Source organism: Diabrotica virgifera, chromosome 7, assembly GCF_917563875.1.
Source record: "Diabrotica virgifera virgifera chromosome 7, PGI_DIABVI_V3a".
Classification (NCBI taxonomy): Eukaryota; Metazoa; Arthropoda; class Insecta; order Coleoptera; family Chrysomelidae; genus Diabrotica; species Diabrotica virgifera.
The window spans coordinates 205,712,241-205,730,694 of NC_065449.1; the positions used below are offsets into that span (position 1 = coordinate 205,712,241).

Genomic DNA, 18,454 nt, shown 5'->3' on the forward strand with positions numbered 1-18,454 from the left:
CTTCTACCAAGAAACAGACTGTCTGTTTCACTAGCAAATAAGAAACATCTGCAGATCACGGCTTGCAAGACTAGAAAGCAATGTATCATTACAGCTACTTTTGAGTACTATTGTGTAAGTATCTTAGCAATATTATTGTTCAATATTTCTAATAACCACTCTACCTCCCTACCAAAATGTCACAGTTTTTGCATTTCCACTTTTTGCTCAGTTACTCTAACATAAGATCTTAATATACTATATTCTTTTAGGATTAACAAATACAACTGTGCAAAATATATAAATTCATTTGATTGGTGTTTGGGTTCTAGCGTTTAGATTTATTACATCTTTTCTTAAAAACTAGTATATTGAAATTAGTACCATGGGTAATATAACGTATTAGTAATTTCTCATCACTCTATTTGGAGTGAAAGTATTTCTACCTCACATAATAGAACAAAAATTAAAACTATAATTGATCTAAAACTTTCAATCTTTATATTTATTAGTAGAGTGAGATTTTTCCATTTAGTGTAATGTCACTTTCCGTTTTTTTCCGATTTTCAGAACTGTGTTCATAGACAAAGCCACGAAGCACTAAAAAGCCCAAAACCTAGGAATGTTGTGCATTAAGATGAATCGTCATGCAACTTTTTGCATTCGATTCGAGAGCGTGTCAGGCAATTTTGTGAACTAAATTGATCTCTGGCAAACATTTTTGTACATACGAAAGGGCATCTCGAAAAGATGGAAAATGAAAAATTTAGAACTCAGGAAATATTAACGGAAATGAGTTCAAATTATACTTGGGGGTTTTTGAGGTCACTGAACACAAATTTCATGACGACGATGGTCTCCGAGGTACCTGGTGCCAGGGTGGAACTCGTCGCCTGACACGATCGAACAATTCGCAGCACGATCGAATAATTCGCGAAATGAAGATTGGATCGGAAAACTCAACAATATCTTTTCAGTATTTTTCAAAAATCTATCCAATTACACTAAACACGACCTTACCACTCCACCCCCTGGAGGTAGGGTAGGAGTAAATTTAAAATCTTAAATGGAAACCCCCATTTGTTATTGCATATTTTGATTGCTAACATAAAAATAGGCAACTTTTATCTGAGACATTTTTTCGAATTATGGATAGATGGCGCTATTATCGAAAAAAAAAAACGGTTTAATATCTTACTAATCAATTTGTACCATTACATATGAATGTATGATGAGTGTCTCAATCAGAGATAAAGTTGAGTATAAAATTAAGGTGACATTTTGAGTTAACCGTTTATTTTATTAGTAATGAATAATAGAAAATATGTCAGTTTTATCTGATTTGGAAAATCTCAATTCATATTTATCTTTTTTTATCTATTGCGAGTTACAAAAACGTTTACAAATGTAATGTAATGCAGTGTGAACGGTACAATTTCAATATACTTGTTTTTTACTTCCAACAGGCACTTTAGCATTCAACAGTTGTGAAAACAAAATATAAAATGTAGAAGCACCCTTTTCGAGCCAGCTTGACACAGCATGAAAAATGAAGTTCGCATTAGTGGAAAGCTTTTGTTTTATTTGTGCCCTTCTAGTGGATAACTTGCTTTAAATAAATATTTTTTTAAATCCTATTTGAAGGCTTCTATGAAATCATAAATGGGTCAAAAACTTGCTTATTATCTCATATGCCCAAAAAGGAAATTGTTTTTAAAACTATTTAATAATTTGAATGTCATTGTTTTTAAAAGCTCGGTTAGTATTGAATTTTTACAAAATAACGATATATTAAAATTATTCATTAGTTTAAAAGTAATGTAACTTAGGGTACTTTATGAAATTGGTTTCTGGAGTTAGGCTTCACCAGATTACTACAAAGCTATATTACACTTGAGAGCAGAATAATCGACTCAACTGCTGAATTGTACACGTTAGAAGTCTCGAATTTCCTAAACGTGTTGTCCGATTTGAGTGATTTTTTTAGTATGTTATAGCCTTATTATTTAAGAAAATCGATGTAATATTATTGTTGCTAGACAGGTAAAAGTCATTTTATACCGGGTGTAACAATCATACTGTGTTTTTTCTTAAAGTTCGGAATACCCTGTGGAATATTCTATCATATAAAAAAATATTTAAAGTAAAACTCAATTGTAGCCTTAGGCTTTATTAACATTCCTTTTTTGATTCATTTGCTTATGTTGGATAATAAATCAGTTAGGTACGTTAACAACTAGCGATGTTTTTCATCAAGAAATCATCATTTTCTGCTTAGTTTGTAGATAAGTTGTAGTTAGTAAAGCAGGCTATGGGAAATTAACAATTTAATGGATGTCAAATGGTTAACAGTCAAAAAGTGTCTGGTTTGCTGTGAAAATTAGTAGATTTATTATTTAAAGCTTCATTTACGTCCGTAGTTTTTTTGTTATTTGGTGGAAATGGAACGCGCTACAAGGAATTTAACCCGCAATAAGTGTGTTCAAGCAGTGATCTTACATAGCGAATGACAGCTACTATGCTATCGGCTCCTTATATTGGTAACAATTTTTTGCTAATGCACGATAATGCAAGATTTCACGTTCACGGACTGTAACCGAATATTTACAACAGGTAAATCTTCGGGCATCGCATTGGCCATCGCACAGTCCAGATCTTAACCGCATCGAACATTTGTGGGACATAATTGGCAGAAGACTACGACTGCGTTTGCAACCTCCTAGAACCTGACAAGAGGTAGAAACAGTAGCTCTCGAGATTTGGAATGATATTGATCAAGACCAAATAGCATACGTCATTTGTAATATAAAAGTACATATCTCTTTCAGTATCGAAAATAAGCGAATGAATAAAAAAACCAGAAGTTAAAAAAGCCTAAGGCTACAATTGAGTTTTAATTTAAGTATTTTATATATGTTAGAATATTACACAGGGTGTTCCGAACTTTAAGAAAAAAATACAGTACGATTGTTACAACCGGTATAAAATGACCTTTACCTGTCTAGCAACAATAATATTACATCGATTTTCTTAAATAATAAGGCTATAACATACTAAAAACAACTCAAATTATTATTTATTATTATTATTATACAATAATATCGAGCCAAAGCAGAGCTTATATGGCTCAAAGTACAAAAATAATTGTAGGTCTTAAACTAAATAATATAACATAAAACAAATTCTTACAAAATAAAAATTAAATTAAAGTAAATATTCAAAAGAATTGGTTTTCATAAAAGTTGTTACAAAATAGCAAATTAAAAAAGATACAAAAATTAATACCTAAAAATTACAAATTTTTTTCACATAAAAAAAACATAAAATATATCCTTATATTTTACAACAACTATTTTAACAAAAATTGCTAACATTACACATAATGTCCAGTTAGTTCTCATCAAACCTGTTTTTGAAGCTATTTAAGCTAATAGCCCCTACGATGTCATCACTTAAACTGTTCCATTTATCAAAAACTCGATTTACCAAAAAGTTTTGCCTTACAGTAGTTTTAAAAGGTTCCTTTTTCAATTTATAGTGATGACCTCGTAGTCTAGCATCTTCGTTGATATTAAAAAAATTCGATGTTCCCCAAAATTCTCCCCTAAGAATTCTGTAAGTAGATATTAAATCACCTCTCTCTCTTCTATGAGTCAATGGAGACAACTTAAGCTTTCTTAATCGAGTTTCATAGCTTAATCTTGCATAAAATTGGACAACAGGTTAAGGAAATTCGAAACTTCTACCGTGTACAATTCTGCAAGTGAGTCGATTATTTTGCTCTCAAGTGTAGTTGAAAGGCTGATAAATTTGTACACACATAAATGAATGAAGGAAGTGAATAAATAGTATATCAAAGCGTCTATTTTAAATAATTTATTTCTTTAGTTGAGCACCCTCGACATAAACGTCACCATCCAAGCTAATGATCAATTAGTAAAAAGTACCATTACTTGAGGCATATGCGTGAGCCTCTTGAAAAACTAAATCTGCATTACAATGTGCAATTATGTATGCTTTTGTTTTATTTGTCCTCCGTACAACCCCAAACAAGAAAAAACAGAAAGAAAAACAGGTTAGTCTATTGTCCCTACTAGGTCAAAATGGTTGGGTGATACACCCACACCATACTAAAAGTTTTTTACGTGTTTGTAACGTTTATGTGGGTGTTTTTCTGTTTTTTTCCTGTTTGGGGTTGTACGGAGGACAAATTAAACAAAAGCATACATAATAAAGCACAATGTAATTAATGCAGATTCATATTTTCATAGAAGGTGCTATGAAAATATTCATATAAATATCCCATTGTTCCTTTCAATGAAAGCACGGTAATGTACAACCCCAAACAAGAAAAAACAGAAAGAAAAACAGGTCAGTCAGTTGTCCTTACTAGGTCAAAATGGTTGGGTGATACACCCACACCATGCTAAAAGTTTTTTGTGTTTGTAATGTTTATGTGGGTGTTTTTTCTGTTTTTTTCCTGTTTGGGGTTGTACGGAGGACAAATTAAACAAAAGCATACATAGTAAAGCACAATGTAATGCAGATTCATATTTTGATAGAAGGTGCTATCAAAATATTCATATAAATATCCCATTGTTCCTCTCAATGAAACCACGGTAATGTTCATTATGGTGTAAATAAATACTTTTGCCATAATTACCAAGTTAACAAATTACAATGTTTTCCACTTAACTCTTATATTTTATTAAAATCCACTTTGCACATTTATTTTTATTTATTGCATTTTTCATTTTTCTTTGCTTGTCAAGCTCTCACTTTTGCTACAAAATGGGAAAATATACTACTGAAATAGCATATTATATTTATTTAATATAATATTATTATTTACTTTACAATTTCTTTCAAAATCATAAAAAATCCGATATGGTATCTGATGAGTTAAGAAAATAACTGTAGGTAGTAAAGTATATATTTATATTTACAGATATAACTCGACAAAAATACTATTGGTGTATATAAAACGTGTAGTTACGACTTCTTGAACAATCTGTTTACGTTTTTCTTTAAATATTCACGTTGGCTTGATCACATTTTGACAAAAGCAATAGCATCAAACAACCCAAGTAGAATACCTCAGTTATTTTATTAATCTCCACCTGTTACCATCTCAAGTAATATTATACAATATTCAAGCACTAATACCAATCTTAATCGTATGGAGGGCTTTCCGCTCCAGGTCAAGGCGAATCGTTGGAATCGGATCCTAGTGAGTGGATTGGGAATAATGGGTACCAGCCCGTTGTGAGATGAGTCAGAGTGATGGAGTCTAGAGAAACTTCTGCTCCTCCAAGGCCCTGATTGTGCTCGAAGCCCCCTTGTCGTTCCCACAGCATAACAACCAGGCTTCTGCCTAGTACGTCGCAAGCTGAGTATTTGAGTGTCTGTCGGAACTGGGGCTCGGACGAGTGCTTAATTACTCTCGTCTTTTTCTTTTGAAGCCAGCGGTCTCCATCCCTACGTACAAAAAGTTTTAACATTTTTTTATGACAGCCAATTTGACAGCAATAATGAACAGCAACAAAAAACTTCATTGTAAGATCATGTAGCGATGCAGTTTTTGTGATAAGGCAAATAGCGGAGAAATCATTTATAGGTCTGAATCCCGCGTATGAAAAAAAAGTTGATTAATAGCAAGCTGAAAATTTGTTAATAGCTTAAGGGTGTCCAGGGTAATACCAAATGGGCGTTTTAATGAGTGGAACATGTAGAATATGTCAAATGACAGGAATTATGACAGGTGATAAATAGCAATCTGATTTTTGCATGAGAGTTTAATCTCTGTTCGGAGAGTTTAAGTCTATTCTTTCGGACAAAATAAATGTGCCGTTTTCGTGGTCTGACCGTTCCAAATTTTTAACCTGTTCCACAATTAAAACTGTCCCTGTTCCAGGGTTCCCATATATCAAAGTTTATCCGACTAGACACCCTTAAGCTATTAACAAATTTTCAGCTTGCTATTAATCAACTTTTTTTTCATACGCGGGATCCAGACCAATTAGTCCAGAGAAATAAGATTTTTCTCGTGACACATCCCCTCCAGGCCGAAACCAATTTTTTTGTTTAGTATTGACATCTATATTAATAACCTTTATATTTCCTGCAGCCGATTTTGATGATATACATAGTTATAAACAAATGAAGATCAAAAAACGGTAAATTTTCGCTTTTTTCGTCTGTAACCAAAAAGTTAAGCATTTTAAACAAATTTGAGAGTAAGAAACTGATAAATCGTGTAAAAAATTTCAATTTGGCTTTCGTTGAATATGTCTATCCTTATTGGTTGCTTAGAAAATTTCAAAATAAATCATAAATTTTGAGTTTTATAAATATTCATAACTTATGTAAAAATTAACTTAGAACCTTCTTATTGCACGAATTGCTGAGACTTCTGGTGCTTAAATTATATTTTAAATTTCAAATCAATTGGTCAAATAGTTTAAAAGTTATTTAATTTGTTTATCCCAAATTAATTTTTTTTGCATCACTATAAGTCAGAAAATTATGAGGTTACAGTAAGACTTCTGACAGTTTATAGAAGAAGAACATTTATACTATTGACTTAATTAAAAAGAACGACAAAAAGTAATTTTAAACAGTGTAAAATTATTTTGCAAAAACACGTCGATTTCTTGCTTACTTATAAACAATTAGAATAACTTTTTAACCGTTATTAGTAGAAAAATTATTTTTTCATATTTGGAAAGACTGAATTTTTATACACATTTAGAAAGAGAAACAATTGTCCTAGGACAATTAGGGACGAAGTTAGCCCCCATTTCTTTTAATTCACATGTTTACATCGAATAAATGAAATGCTGAGATACATCGAATAAATAGAAAATTATATAAAACATTAAAAATAAGGAGAAAATAGGATGAAACAGACCAGAATGGAGATGAATCCTAGAAAGGGACCTATATCCAAAAAGGGTTGGAGCCAGTGATAGCAATCTGAAAAAATATCCCTCACAGGAATATGTCCCGAATTTGTGCAAACTTCAAAATACATGTACAGGGTGAGTCATGAGGAACTGTACATACTCCTACCTCGTATAGAGGCCCGTATGGGGAATAACAAATGACCATTAAAAAGTGTCTGCTCCCATTGTTTAATAATATACAGGGCGAGTTTCGCATTTTGACAGAAATTTGTATTCGTCATAATTTTTGAACGGTCAGATCGATGTGTCTCTTATTTTGGTCAATCGTTACACTATTACTACCCAATCAACTGATTTAGTAAAATTAGAAAAAAATCAGGCCCGGATTTAAAAAATTATTTCGTTTTGGTCTTAGAAAAAATTTTACCCTGTATACGCTTTTTGAAAACTCTAATATGAATTTTACAAATTAGACAAATAGGCAATTAAAATGGTATATTTATTTTTTTCCCACACGATTACTTAATTTTTTATTAAAAAAGCAAATTTGTCAAAATCGGAATTTTACCTAAAAATGAAAAAAAAAAGATGAAATCACGGTTTAACTTGCTACAGCGTTCCATTTAAAATTTTTTTTTCTGAAATTTTTACAGCACATATCTCTTACCATTGTGAAGACTATGACAATTGTTGTAGACTTTCAGTCTTCTTCTCGTAAAAGTTATGAGTTTTTAAAAATAAAAGGTGCAGCTTCGTGAATTGCAAAGTTAAATCCCAAAAATTTAGTGAAAAAATTTAAAATTTATCTATTTGATCACGTCTATGTTAAACAATAGAGTCCAAAGAGAAGTGTTATAGGGAGTTTTAGATCTAGACGTGTTATAGAAAAAAAAATGATGAAACTTTTAATTTTAAGAAAAACGTTGTTTATTTTTTTTATTTTTATGGTAAAATTGCGATTTTGACAAATTTGATATTTTTAATAAAAAATCAAGTAATCGTGTGGGGAAAAAATAAATATGATATTTTAATTGCCTATTTGTCTAATTTGTAAAATTCATATTAGAGTTTTCAAAAAGCATATACAGGGTGAAATTTTTTCTAAGACCCAAACGAACTACTTTTTTAAAACCGGACCTGATATTTTCTAGTTTGACTAAATCAGTTGATTGGGTGGTAACGTAAATCAAATCTTTGTTTAAAAAAATTAATTTTTATAATAAAAGGTATTTTTTTTTAAATCTATGGTTCACTTTACCAAATTTTTAATTCATAGTCAAATTTGATTTTTTTATAAAAAAATAAGTAATCGTGTGGGGAAAAAAATAAATTTGTCATTTTAATTGCCTATTTGTCTAATTTGTAAAGTTAATATTAGAGTTTTATAAATAAAAAGCGTATATAGGGTGAAATTTTTTCTAAGACCCAAACGAACTAATTTTTTAAAGCCGGACCTGATTTTTTTCTAGTTTGAATAAATCAGTTGATTAGGTGGTATAATAGTGTAACGGTTGACCAAAATAAGACACACATCAATCTGACCGTTCAAAAATTATGACGAATATAAATTTCTGTCAAAATGCGAAACTCGCCCTGTATATTATTAAACAATGGGAGCAGACACTTTTTAATGGTCATTTGTTATTCCCCATAGGGGCCTCTATACGAGGTAGGAGGATGTACAGTTCCTCATGACTCACCCTGTATGGAACATACTATACGTATAAGTTAAAATTATTGTTTTAGGTAAACTCACCTTAAATAACATTTAACGTATGTGTCTGGATAAATATCCTTCGCAGGAATATGCCTCGCACAAACAACTTCAACTTCGAGTTGTCCTTTGGTCATTATTAATCCTAACTTAATTTCGACGGGTTTGGTGCTCGTAAGACGAAATCCTCGGGGTTTTATTTGGCCTGGACCCAATTGTGGCGGGGAAGTGCGTTCAGGACTTGAAGGCGGACTAGATTCTTTTACAGTTTCCTTAAGTTCTATGACACTTTCTTTCCGGGAGTCTCTCCTCTCAGATGTAGCGCTTGAACCTTTAGAATATAATAAAATAGAAATATACTTTATTGTCATTTAAAATTGTACAGTTTTATAGACAAAGCTTACTAAGGGTCAGAAAAAGAAATAATAACAAAGATAATTTCGATGGCCTAGAAGCAATATCTCGTAAGTACCAAAAATTCAAAAATCACGCTTTTGGCGCCGCAGTACTTATATAAACCTTTTCCATCAATCACAAAGGGTATAAAGAGGCAAAGCAACGAATATCTTACTTTTCATCATGTGCCAATACCTCGCCTAAATATTTTTGCGTGCAATACCTCGTATGTGTTTATTTTGATATGGTAGTTAATGTCGATTATAACGTAAAAGTTTGTTTTGCAAGTTTATATTAGGTTTGTTCTAGCATCAGTTTCAAACGGTTTGATACCATCAGCGAATAGTCGACTAGCGCGAGTAGAGGAGATAGCCCTGGTGACTGTATTATGTTCTCTCACTGACCAACTGTTTGCTGACGGTTTCTGACTAGTTTGACTGTTTGCTAGAACAAACCTATTATAAAGTTTACTAGTCTGGTGATTGGTAGAAAAGGTGTATATCAGTATTGCGGCAACAAAAGCGTGATTTTTGGTACGAGGTATTGCTTCAAGGCCATCGATAAAAAATTTTTTGCTAAAAACTACAAATTTTGACAGATGCACTTACGAGGTATTGCTTCTAGGCCATCAATTTATTCAAATTACATAAATTGTCAATATAAATAAAAAACAATATTTAAATAAAACGAAAACAATCTTTTGCAAAATTTAAATAAATTGCAAATTGCATAATCTACCTTAGAAATTAAGTTTAATAAGTCTAAGTTTAAGCTGCTGCATATGACACCCAAATATAGATAAAAATACTACTTGTACAATTTACATAAAGGTACTGTACTTTCTTAGTTACATATATGGTCTTTCAGATAGATAGGCTTTTGTCATTTTACGGAATTTGGAGAAAGATGTTACGTATTTAAGTTGTAGAGGGAGATGGTTACAAAATTTTTTGCAGAATATAATATAGATTTATTTAATAACTCAGTGGACGCGATTGGTAAATAGACGCCAAAGGTAGAATTTCTCATGGAATAGTCATGATTAGGTCTTGCTGGAAATACATGCAGGTATTTACGAATTAAGCAACCAGTTGCTGAAATCTATAAAGAAGGAAAAACCTTGTGATCTTTGAAGTAGCTTTTGCAATGTGTTGTTCTTCTGAGGCTAAACATATACCATTGCTCTTTTTTGTAATTTAAAAATAACATCGGATTGGGCAGCTGTACAAGAACCCCAAAAAGGGACATCATATCGAAAATGAGACTCAAACAAAGAAAAATATGTTATTTTGGAAGATGCTTAATTGATTTCCTTCGAAAAGATCTTATTGCATATCAAGCTGAGGCTAGTTTCTTACTTAACAAATCGATATGAAGGGACCATTTAAGGTTGCTGTCTAAAAAAATACCAAGAAATTTTACAGAATTAGCGGTAATGATCTGACTGTTATTAAGTGGTAAGGGTTGAAGAGCTCCTTTATAGGATAATGCTACTGCTTTATATATACGTTAAAAGATAGTAAATTAGAGTCGGGCCAGGTTTTTATTGTATGTAGATCAGAAATTGTAGTAGCATGAAAAGTTGCGATATTTGAGTTTCTTCCAGTGATACTGGTGTCACCAGCAATCGAATTTTAAACTAGTGATGTCATTAATAAAGATAAGGAAAAGTAGAAGACCCAGTACTCAACCTTTTGGTACCCCACATAATGTTTTTGAGACTAGAGACTAGAGTCTGTATCATTTGTTCTAACCAGTTGTTTCCTATTATTCAAGTAAAATTGGAACCAATTCAAAGAAATACTTCGAATTACGTAGAAATTTAGTATTTTTATCAAAATGTCGTGATTTACACAATCAAAAGCTTTGGCATAGTCACAAAACCAGTGATGGTGTGAAGATTATTGTTCAGTCCTTGGTAAACCGCAAGTAGTACAGAAAACATAGCATCAGTGGTACATTTATTATTTAGAAAGCCGAACTGATTTTGTGATAAAATGATTTCAACGAGAAAGAACATAAGTCGGGCTTTTATGAGTCTCTCAATAATTTTGGAGAGTACCGGTAGTAATGAGAGTACCGGTGGTAACCGGTAGTAATAGGTCTATAATTGCAGGCATTAGATTTTTCACCATCCATATGAAGAGGAATAATAATGGCTGTCTTTAGGCACTCTGGAAATTTACCTTTCTCAAAAGAATCATTAACTAGTGAGATGAGGACTTCCAACACATTTCCTGGGAGATTTAAGAAAATTTTTATGGATAGTCCATATTTACTTTAATTATATCACTCACTATACGCCAGTCAATGGGAGCAAGAATAGGATATTACCTTCGAATTCTACCCTAGTGCATGGATTTTAATGAAACTTTGGATATATCCTCTACTTATCTCCTAATTCAAAGTCTACCCTATGCCGATGAGCGCTTTTATCTTGGGGGTAGTTCCCACCCCTTCTCGGGGGTGGAAAATTTCTTGGTTAAAATAACTACCGAAGTGGCTAGAGAACCTAATTCAAAGAAAAAACTTTTCCATAATTTTTTTTAAAACTCAACAGTTTTTGAGATATTCGTGGTTGAAAATTGGCTATTTTCATTGAAACTTAACACCTTTTCGAACGGTTTTTTGCGAGTACCTTAAAACTATGCATCTAACTAAAAAACAATATAAAACATTTTTGTATCTTATAAAAAACAAAGAGACTAGTTCCTTTTTTTGATGCATGTACAAATCGGTGTATTCAACATGAAATAACAGAGAAACGGTTGATTTTAGGTGTATAATGCTACCAATACCTTTTGTAGTGCTTGAAAAGTCCTTTAAAATAAGCAATATTAAAGGTCGATTACATTCAAACTAGATAAGCTGCAAAAAATATTGATGACTAATGTATTTTAAGAAAAAATAAAAAAGAACTTTATTTGACCTCTCATCCACCCAGAATTTTAATGCATCACTTTACTTCTACAATACCTTTTATTATAGTGTTATTTCTATATTTAAAAAGTTGGACGGGTTTAAAATGAATGGTCTTCTTTGATCTTTGATCTTATTTTTTTCAAAAACCATTCAGTAAAACCCGTCCAACTTTTTGAACATAGAAATAACACTATAATAAAATGTTTTGTAGAAGGAAAACGATGCATTTAAATTCTGATGGATGAGGGGTTAAATATACTTCTCATTTTTTCTTAAAATATATTAGTCGTCAAATTTTTGCAGCATATCTCGCTTAGTTTGGATGTAATTGACATTTAATATTGCTCATTTTAAAGGTCCTCCGAAGAACTACAAAAGATATTGGTAGCATTACTCACATAAAATTGACCGTTACTTTTTTATTTCAAGTTGAATACACCGATTTCATCATGCACCAAAAAACAAACTCTTCTCACCTACCATACCTCTTTTTGTATTATAACTAGAACATTTATAAAGGAACGAATCTCATCTCTTTGTTTTTTTTTATAAGCTACAAAAATATTATATATAGTTTTTATCATTAGATGCATAGTTTTTAAGATATTCGCAAAAAACCGTCTGAAAAGGTGTTGTATTTCAATGAAAACGGCAAATTTTCAACCACGAATACCTAAAAAAGTATTGCGTTGTCAAAAAAAATATAGAACAGTTTTTGCTTAGAATTAGGTTCTCTAGCTACTTCCGTGGTTATTTTAACCAAAAATTTTTCCAACCCCGAGAAGGGGTGGGAACCACCCCCTAGATAAAAGCGCACATCGACGTAGGGTAGATTTTGTTTATTGAGCTCTTTTCTACTTACTGTGAAAATATGAAGTAAATCGATATAGTAGGATGGAATTCGGAGCCAAATAACCTCATTGACTATTATTTTGGTCCAAAAAATAAGAAAATTAACTTACGTCTATGTCTTTTATCTCCAGTAAGGCTCATTGTCCTTCCTAGTTCACCTTTCACAGCCTTTAAACTTTTCAAGATCTCCTCAGGATCTCTCAACATTCTCGTACAGCTACTTCGTCTTCGCTGGTTACTATAGGAAGGTGGTGGGGGAACAGCTGGTCTATCAGCTTCTGCTTGTTCTTGTGCAGACTGGAACGAGGATCTTCTTGAACCCGGAAGAGATCTCGAAAAGTCTTTTCCCAGCTCGTAAACTTCAACCTCTAATTGTTCGGATTGAGATGAACCACGTCTCGATCCCCAGGCGTGGTCTGGATGAAGAAGACTCGCACATTCACCTAAATATTATAAATTTGTTAGAAAAAATAGTTATCTCTGTGACAAATAAAAGTTTATTTTAAAAGGATAATATTTTTTATTTAACGGGATAGCCGCAAAATCTTGGTCCAATGCTATTTAAGCGCATTTATTTTTGACCATTATTCGCTTTTTTTTGTAAAACTTTGTGACTCATTTTTTTACGCCCCGGTCAAATCGTCAGGTTTTTGAAATATACACTCTTTTGTTTCATTACAGCTCTAGATTGCGCAATAAAAGAAGCAACAAATAACGGAATAATTAATAAAAACGCAGTACAAATAGTAGGTTATGCAGATGATATCGTTATAATAGCCCGGGACAAAAGATCATTAATTAAGGCATTCTCTGAAATAGAAAAAGGGGCAAAAAGAAGAGGACTAGACATAAATATGGAAAAAACAAAGTACATGAACGCAAGCAGATTCAAGAAAACAAGACTAACACACATGATAATACTCTGAAATAGAAAAAGGGGCAAAAAGAAGAGGACTAGACATAAATATGGAAAAAACAAAGTACATGAACGCAAGCAGATTCAAGAAAACAAGACTAACACAAATGATAATAGATAATTACAGATTTGAAGCAGTAGATACATTCAAATACTTGGGAATGATTATTAGCAGAGATAATGAAAGAATAGACCTGAAACAGAAACTACAAGCAGGAAATGGAGCTTACCACAAAAATAAAAAAATAATAAAAGATAAAAAATTAAGCAGAAATACAAAGATGCAAATATATGACTACCATAAGGCCAGTGGTAATGTATGCCATAGAAATGAGCACCCTAACGTTAAAAGTAGAAGAATAGCTGAAAGTATTTGAAAGAAAAATAATTCGCAACATTCTGGGACCAAAAGTAATAAATCAAAAAGAAAGAAGATCCTGGATCAACCACGAAATAGAACAATGGATGGAAGGAGGAAACATAGTGAAAGAAGCAAAAGCACGAAGAATAAGGTGGTATGGTCATATAAGTAGAAAAAGTGAAGATGATCCCATTAAAGTTATTACGAACTGGATACCCCCTGAGACAAGAGCACGAGGCAGACCAAAAGCAAGATGGAAACAGCAAGTAGAAAACGACTTAAGAGTTATGGGAATTCGAAACTGAAAAAAAAAGACTGAGAACCGAAATGAGTGGAGAAAAGTAGTGACGGAAACGAAGACACACCAGAAGCTTTGAGGAGACAGATTAGAAGAAAAGTGGACTGATCCCCTATGTCTTAACGCAGGGGTTCCCAAACTGGGTGGCGCGCCCCCCCTGGGGGGCGTGAGGACATATCAGGGGGGGCGCGAGACAAGTTGAACATTAAATTAAATGTAGTTATTTTTCTAGAATTCAAAATAAACCGCTTGTTAAACTGTCTCTGGTAACGCAGAGTAAGCAAAAGTTATCTCAAATACTTATCTCATTTTGAAAATACTGTGAAACGCCGCATTGATTATATGACCGAAGACATACAAAAACAGGTAGCTGATGCAGTAAAATAATCGCCATTTTTTGCTATTCAGCTAGACGAGAGTACTGACATAGCACAATGTTATCAGTTAATTGTTTATGTTCGGTATATTCAAAATGAAAAAATGAAAGACGAGCTACTCTTTTCTACAGAGTTGGAGACTGGAGACCACGACAAAAGCTATTAGGTAATGTTATGAAAGCAGTGTGAGAGTTTTTTGACAAACATGAACTCCCTTAGCAAAAACTGATCAGTTTATGTACAGATGGCGCACCTTCAATGCTTGGTTTTAGCTCAGGCTATTTGCACTACATTGTTTTATACATTGACAAGCCTTGGCAACAAAAACCTTTCCAAATGAAGTTCTGGCTGTCTTAAAGTTGTGTATTAAAGTAGTGAAGTACATAAAAAACAGTGCGTTAAATACTCGACTGTTTAAAACTCTTTGTGAAGATTTAGAAAGTGATCACACAACACTGCTACTTCATACAGAAGTACGATGGCTCTCAAAAGAAAACATGTTGGCAAGATTATTTGACCTTTGAGATATGTGAGAAGTAATCACCTTGGAACATCAAAAGCAAAATGAGCTAAATATGGCCTTCAAAAAACATTGTATCCAAGTAATATTGGCTTATTTGTCAGACATCTTTGACTCGATGAACAGCCTTAACCTAAAACTGCAGGGTGAAGACTGAGAAATACTCGACTGTTTAAAACTCTTTGTGAAGATTTAGAAAGTGATCACACAACACTGCTACTTCATACAGAAGTACGATGGCTCTCAAAAGAAAACATGTTGGCAAGATTATTTGACCTTTGAGATATGTGAGAAGTAATCACCTTGGAACATCAAAAGCAAAATGAGCTAAATATGGCCTTCAAAAAACATTGTATCCAAGTAATATTGGCTTATTTGTCAGACATCTTTGACTCGTTGAACAGCCTTAACCTAAAACTGCAGGGTGAAGACTGAGAAATATAGTAGTTACTCATTGTGATGGAGGCTTAGTTACTCAACTTTGGAGGCGTAAAATATCAGAAAACCCCTGAAATTATTCAAATTTCTCTACAGTAGAGCCAATCTCAGAAGAAACGCGCTTCAAGGACATTTTTATGAAGGATCAAGTTTTGAAAATCCAAATATCAAACCATTTGGAGAGCATAATTGAAGAGTTCCAGAAATACTTCCCAAACATTTGTGACAGTTTTATTTACAGAATGTCAACTGATCCATTCCATGTCAACATAGACTCCCTGCCTGAATCACTTCAAGAAGATGCTTTACAAATCAATCCAAATGATTTTTTGCATGATGCCTCCGCCAAATACTTTGTTATAATGGACAAACCTTCATTTTGGTTAAAATATTTCAAAGTGTATCTTAGTGTATCACGGGAAGCTCTTCATTTATATTTGCCTTTTTCAACACTTTTGGCAATTAAAACAAAATATCGGAATAAACTTGATGTTGCTAGTGACTTGTGCTGTGCACTTACTAAAACTCAGCCACGAATAGGCATACTAGTAAATAAAATGCAAGCACATCCATCTCACTAACCAACCTAATCTATTTTTCTTTTATTAATAATTTTTGTAGTTTATGGAAACTGATATTGTTGTATCTTATGGCAGAATAAATAAATGTTTTGTTTTCAAGCGAATACTTATTTGTTTTTGTTTTGTTCCTATTTAGGCGCATACAATTTATTGTAAAGGGGAAGGGGGGCGCGAGAAGCTTTCATTTCAACAAAAGGGGGCGTCGTACAAAAAAGTTTGGGAACCCCTGTCTTAACGGATCATTAAAGTGAAAAACAGCTATAACTTCCACGGGAGTGTACAGCTTATATACATACAGTGTGTCAATTTAAAAAGTTGCCACCGCCTATAATTTGGTGCCTATAGAAAATCTAAAAATATGCAAAAACACGTTAAATTTATTTGTGAAGGGGACATTTTGTAGACCAGTTTTTAACGAAATTACATCAACCCTATAGCGGGGGCGGACACAACCCCCAAAATCTTTAATCGAAAGGGGGTTGAGTGATACCTCATTTTGAAGGCCATTAAATTACCTTTTCAAAAATACCACATGCCTTTCTTTTCAGTACTTTTGGAAAAATCTTGGACTCAATACTCTAAAAAATTTTGGAGTTCTGAACTCTATACTTAATATCTTTACGGTTTTACTTGATTTTTCCAAAAATACTTCAAAGAAGTACTCTAAATACTTCAACACCCCAAAAAAAATCAATTTGGAGTTCAATAGTCCAAAAAATTTTTGGAGTTCTGAACTCGATATTTAATTATTAAAATTAATTATAAAAAAATTAAAATTACTGAAAAGAACTATAATGTATGTAGTATTTTTGAAAAGGTAATCGAACGACCTTTAAAATGAGGTATCACTCAAGCCCCATTAAAGATTTCCATTAAAGATTTTGGGGGTTGTGTCCGCCCTTGCTAGAGGGTTAGTGTAACTTAGTTGAAAACTGGTTTATAAAATGTCCCCCTAACAAATAAATTTGACGTGTTTTTGTATATTTTTAGATTTTCTATAGGGACCAAATTATAGGGGTGGCAACTTTTTAAATTGACACCCTATATACATACACTCTTTTGCATGTACTTAACTTGGTTCCATGACATCTCGTAACGCGACAGTTAGTAACCGGCCAAATGGTAACGGACAATTCGTAACAGCGACAGTTCGTAACGAAGACAAATCGTAACGGCGACAGTTCGTAACTATACAAATTCGTAACGGACAATTTGTAACGTCCAAATTGAATTATTCTGTTTATTTTTGTTAACGTGGAAACTAACTGTTATTTCAGTTATAAATGAAATTATGTTTATCAACTTATATTTATCAACGAATCAGTATCAGGATAAACATTTTTAAAATTATAATCTTTCCTTTACAAAATATTTACTTAGAAAGTTGGGAATGTCTAAAGACGGTTTTCCGCTTAATGATTTTACGAATTACTTCATTATTCCTTTGTCTTGGTATATGCAAATTTAAGGAACAATAAGAGGGATAAACTTTTAAAAATATTGTTAAAAGTTTATGTGTATTTAAATATTTGTTTGTGTTTAAAGACTTTTAATATATTCTGAAACACGAAATAGAAAATGTGTTAAACATGTTTATCCCGGTACTGATTCGTTAAATTAATAAACATAACTTTAATTATAACTGTAATAACAGTTAGTTTCCCCATTAACAAAAATAAACAGAATAATTCAATTTCGACGTTACGAATTGTCCGTTACTAATTTTTATAGTTGCGAACTGTCGCCGTTACGAAGTGTCGCTGTTACGAACTGTTGCCTTTACGAGTTGTCCGTTACCACTTGTCCGGTTACGAATTGTCATGTTACGAGATGTCTGGTCACGACTTAACTTACCTTATCTTAATCTGACGATTTCGAATTTTTCTAAGTATAGCTTTTTTTTTCCGGACCCCCCTTAACGAACTCCCCTCTATTAAGATCCAATATATGGTAGAGGTACATTTACAGGGTACAAGGTTTTTCCCTATGTGATAATCTGACGCGCTCGAGTAGCTGCAAAAATCCCCGCTTGGGCTCCCCTACCAGAAGTTAAAACAACGAATTTTTTTTCCAAAAATTCGTGAAAATCAACATATTTATTATTGTTTAACAAAAAATAAGCATAAAACAAAAAATGTCCACCGCCTTTGAATAAAGCAGTTTTGAGAAAAACGCGTTTAAAGTTTGGACTACTT

General features: G+C 32.6%; 1 protein-coding gene across 1 annotated transcript in view; it reads right to left on the bottom strand.

The window, feature by feature from the left end:
• Nucleotides 1-4,865: 4,865 nt before the first annotated feature.
• Nucleotides 4,866-18,454, bottom strand: part of LOC114339053 (regulating synaptic membrane exocytosis protein 2) — a 142,111-nt gene continuing 128,522 nt past the window's right edge. Inside the window, exons 7-9 of the mRNA XM_050657084.1 lie at nucleotides 12,879-13,211; nucleotides 8,641-8,929; nucleotides 4,866-5,457 (exon numbers count right to left, since the gene is read on the bottom strand). Coding sequence (XP_050513041.1) covers nucleotides 5,181-5,457; nucleotides 8,641-8,929; nucleotides 12,879-13,211 — 899 coding nt within the window. The 3' untranslated portion in view covers nucleotides 4,866-5,180. The remainder of the gene's footprint in view (nucleotides 5,458-8,640; nucleotides 8,930-12,878; nucleotides 13,212-18,454) is intronic.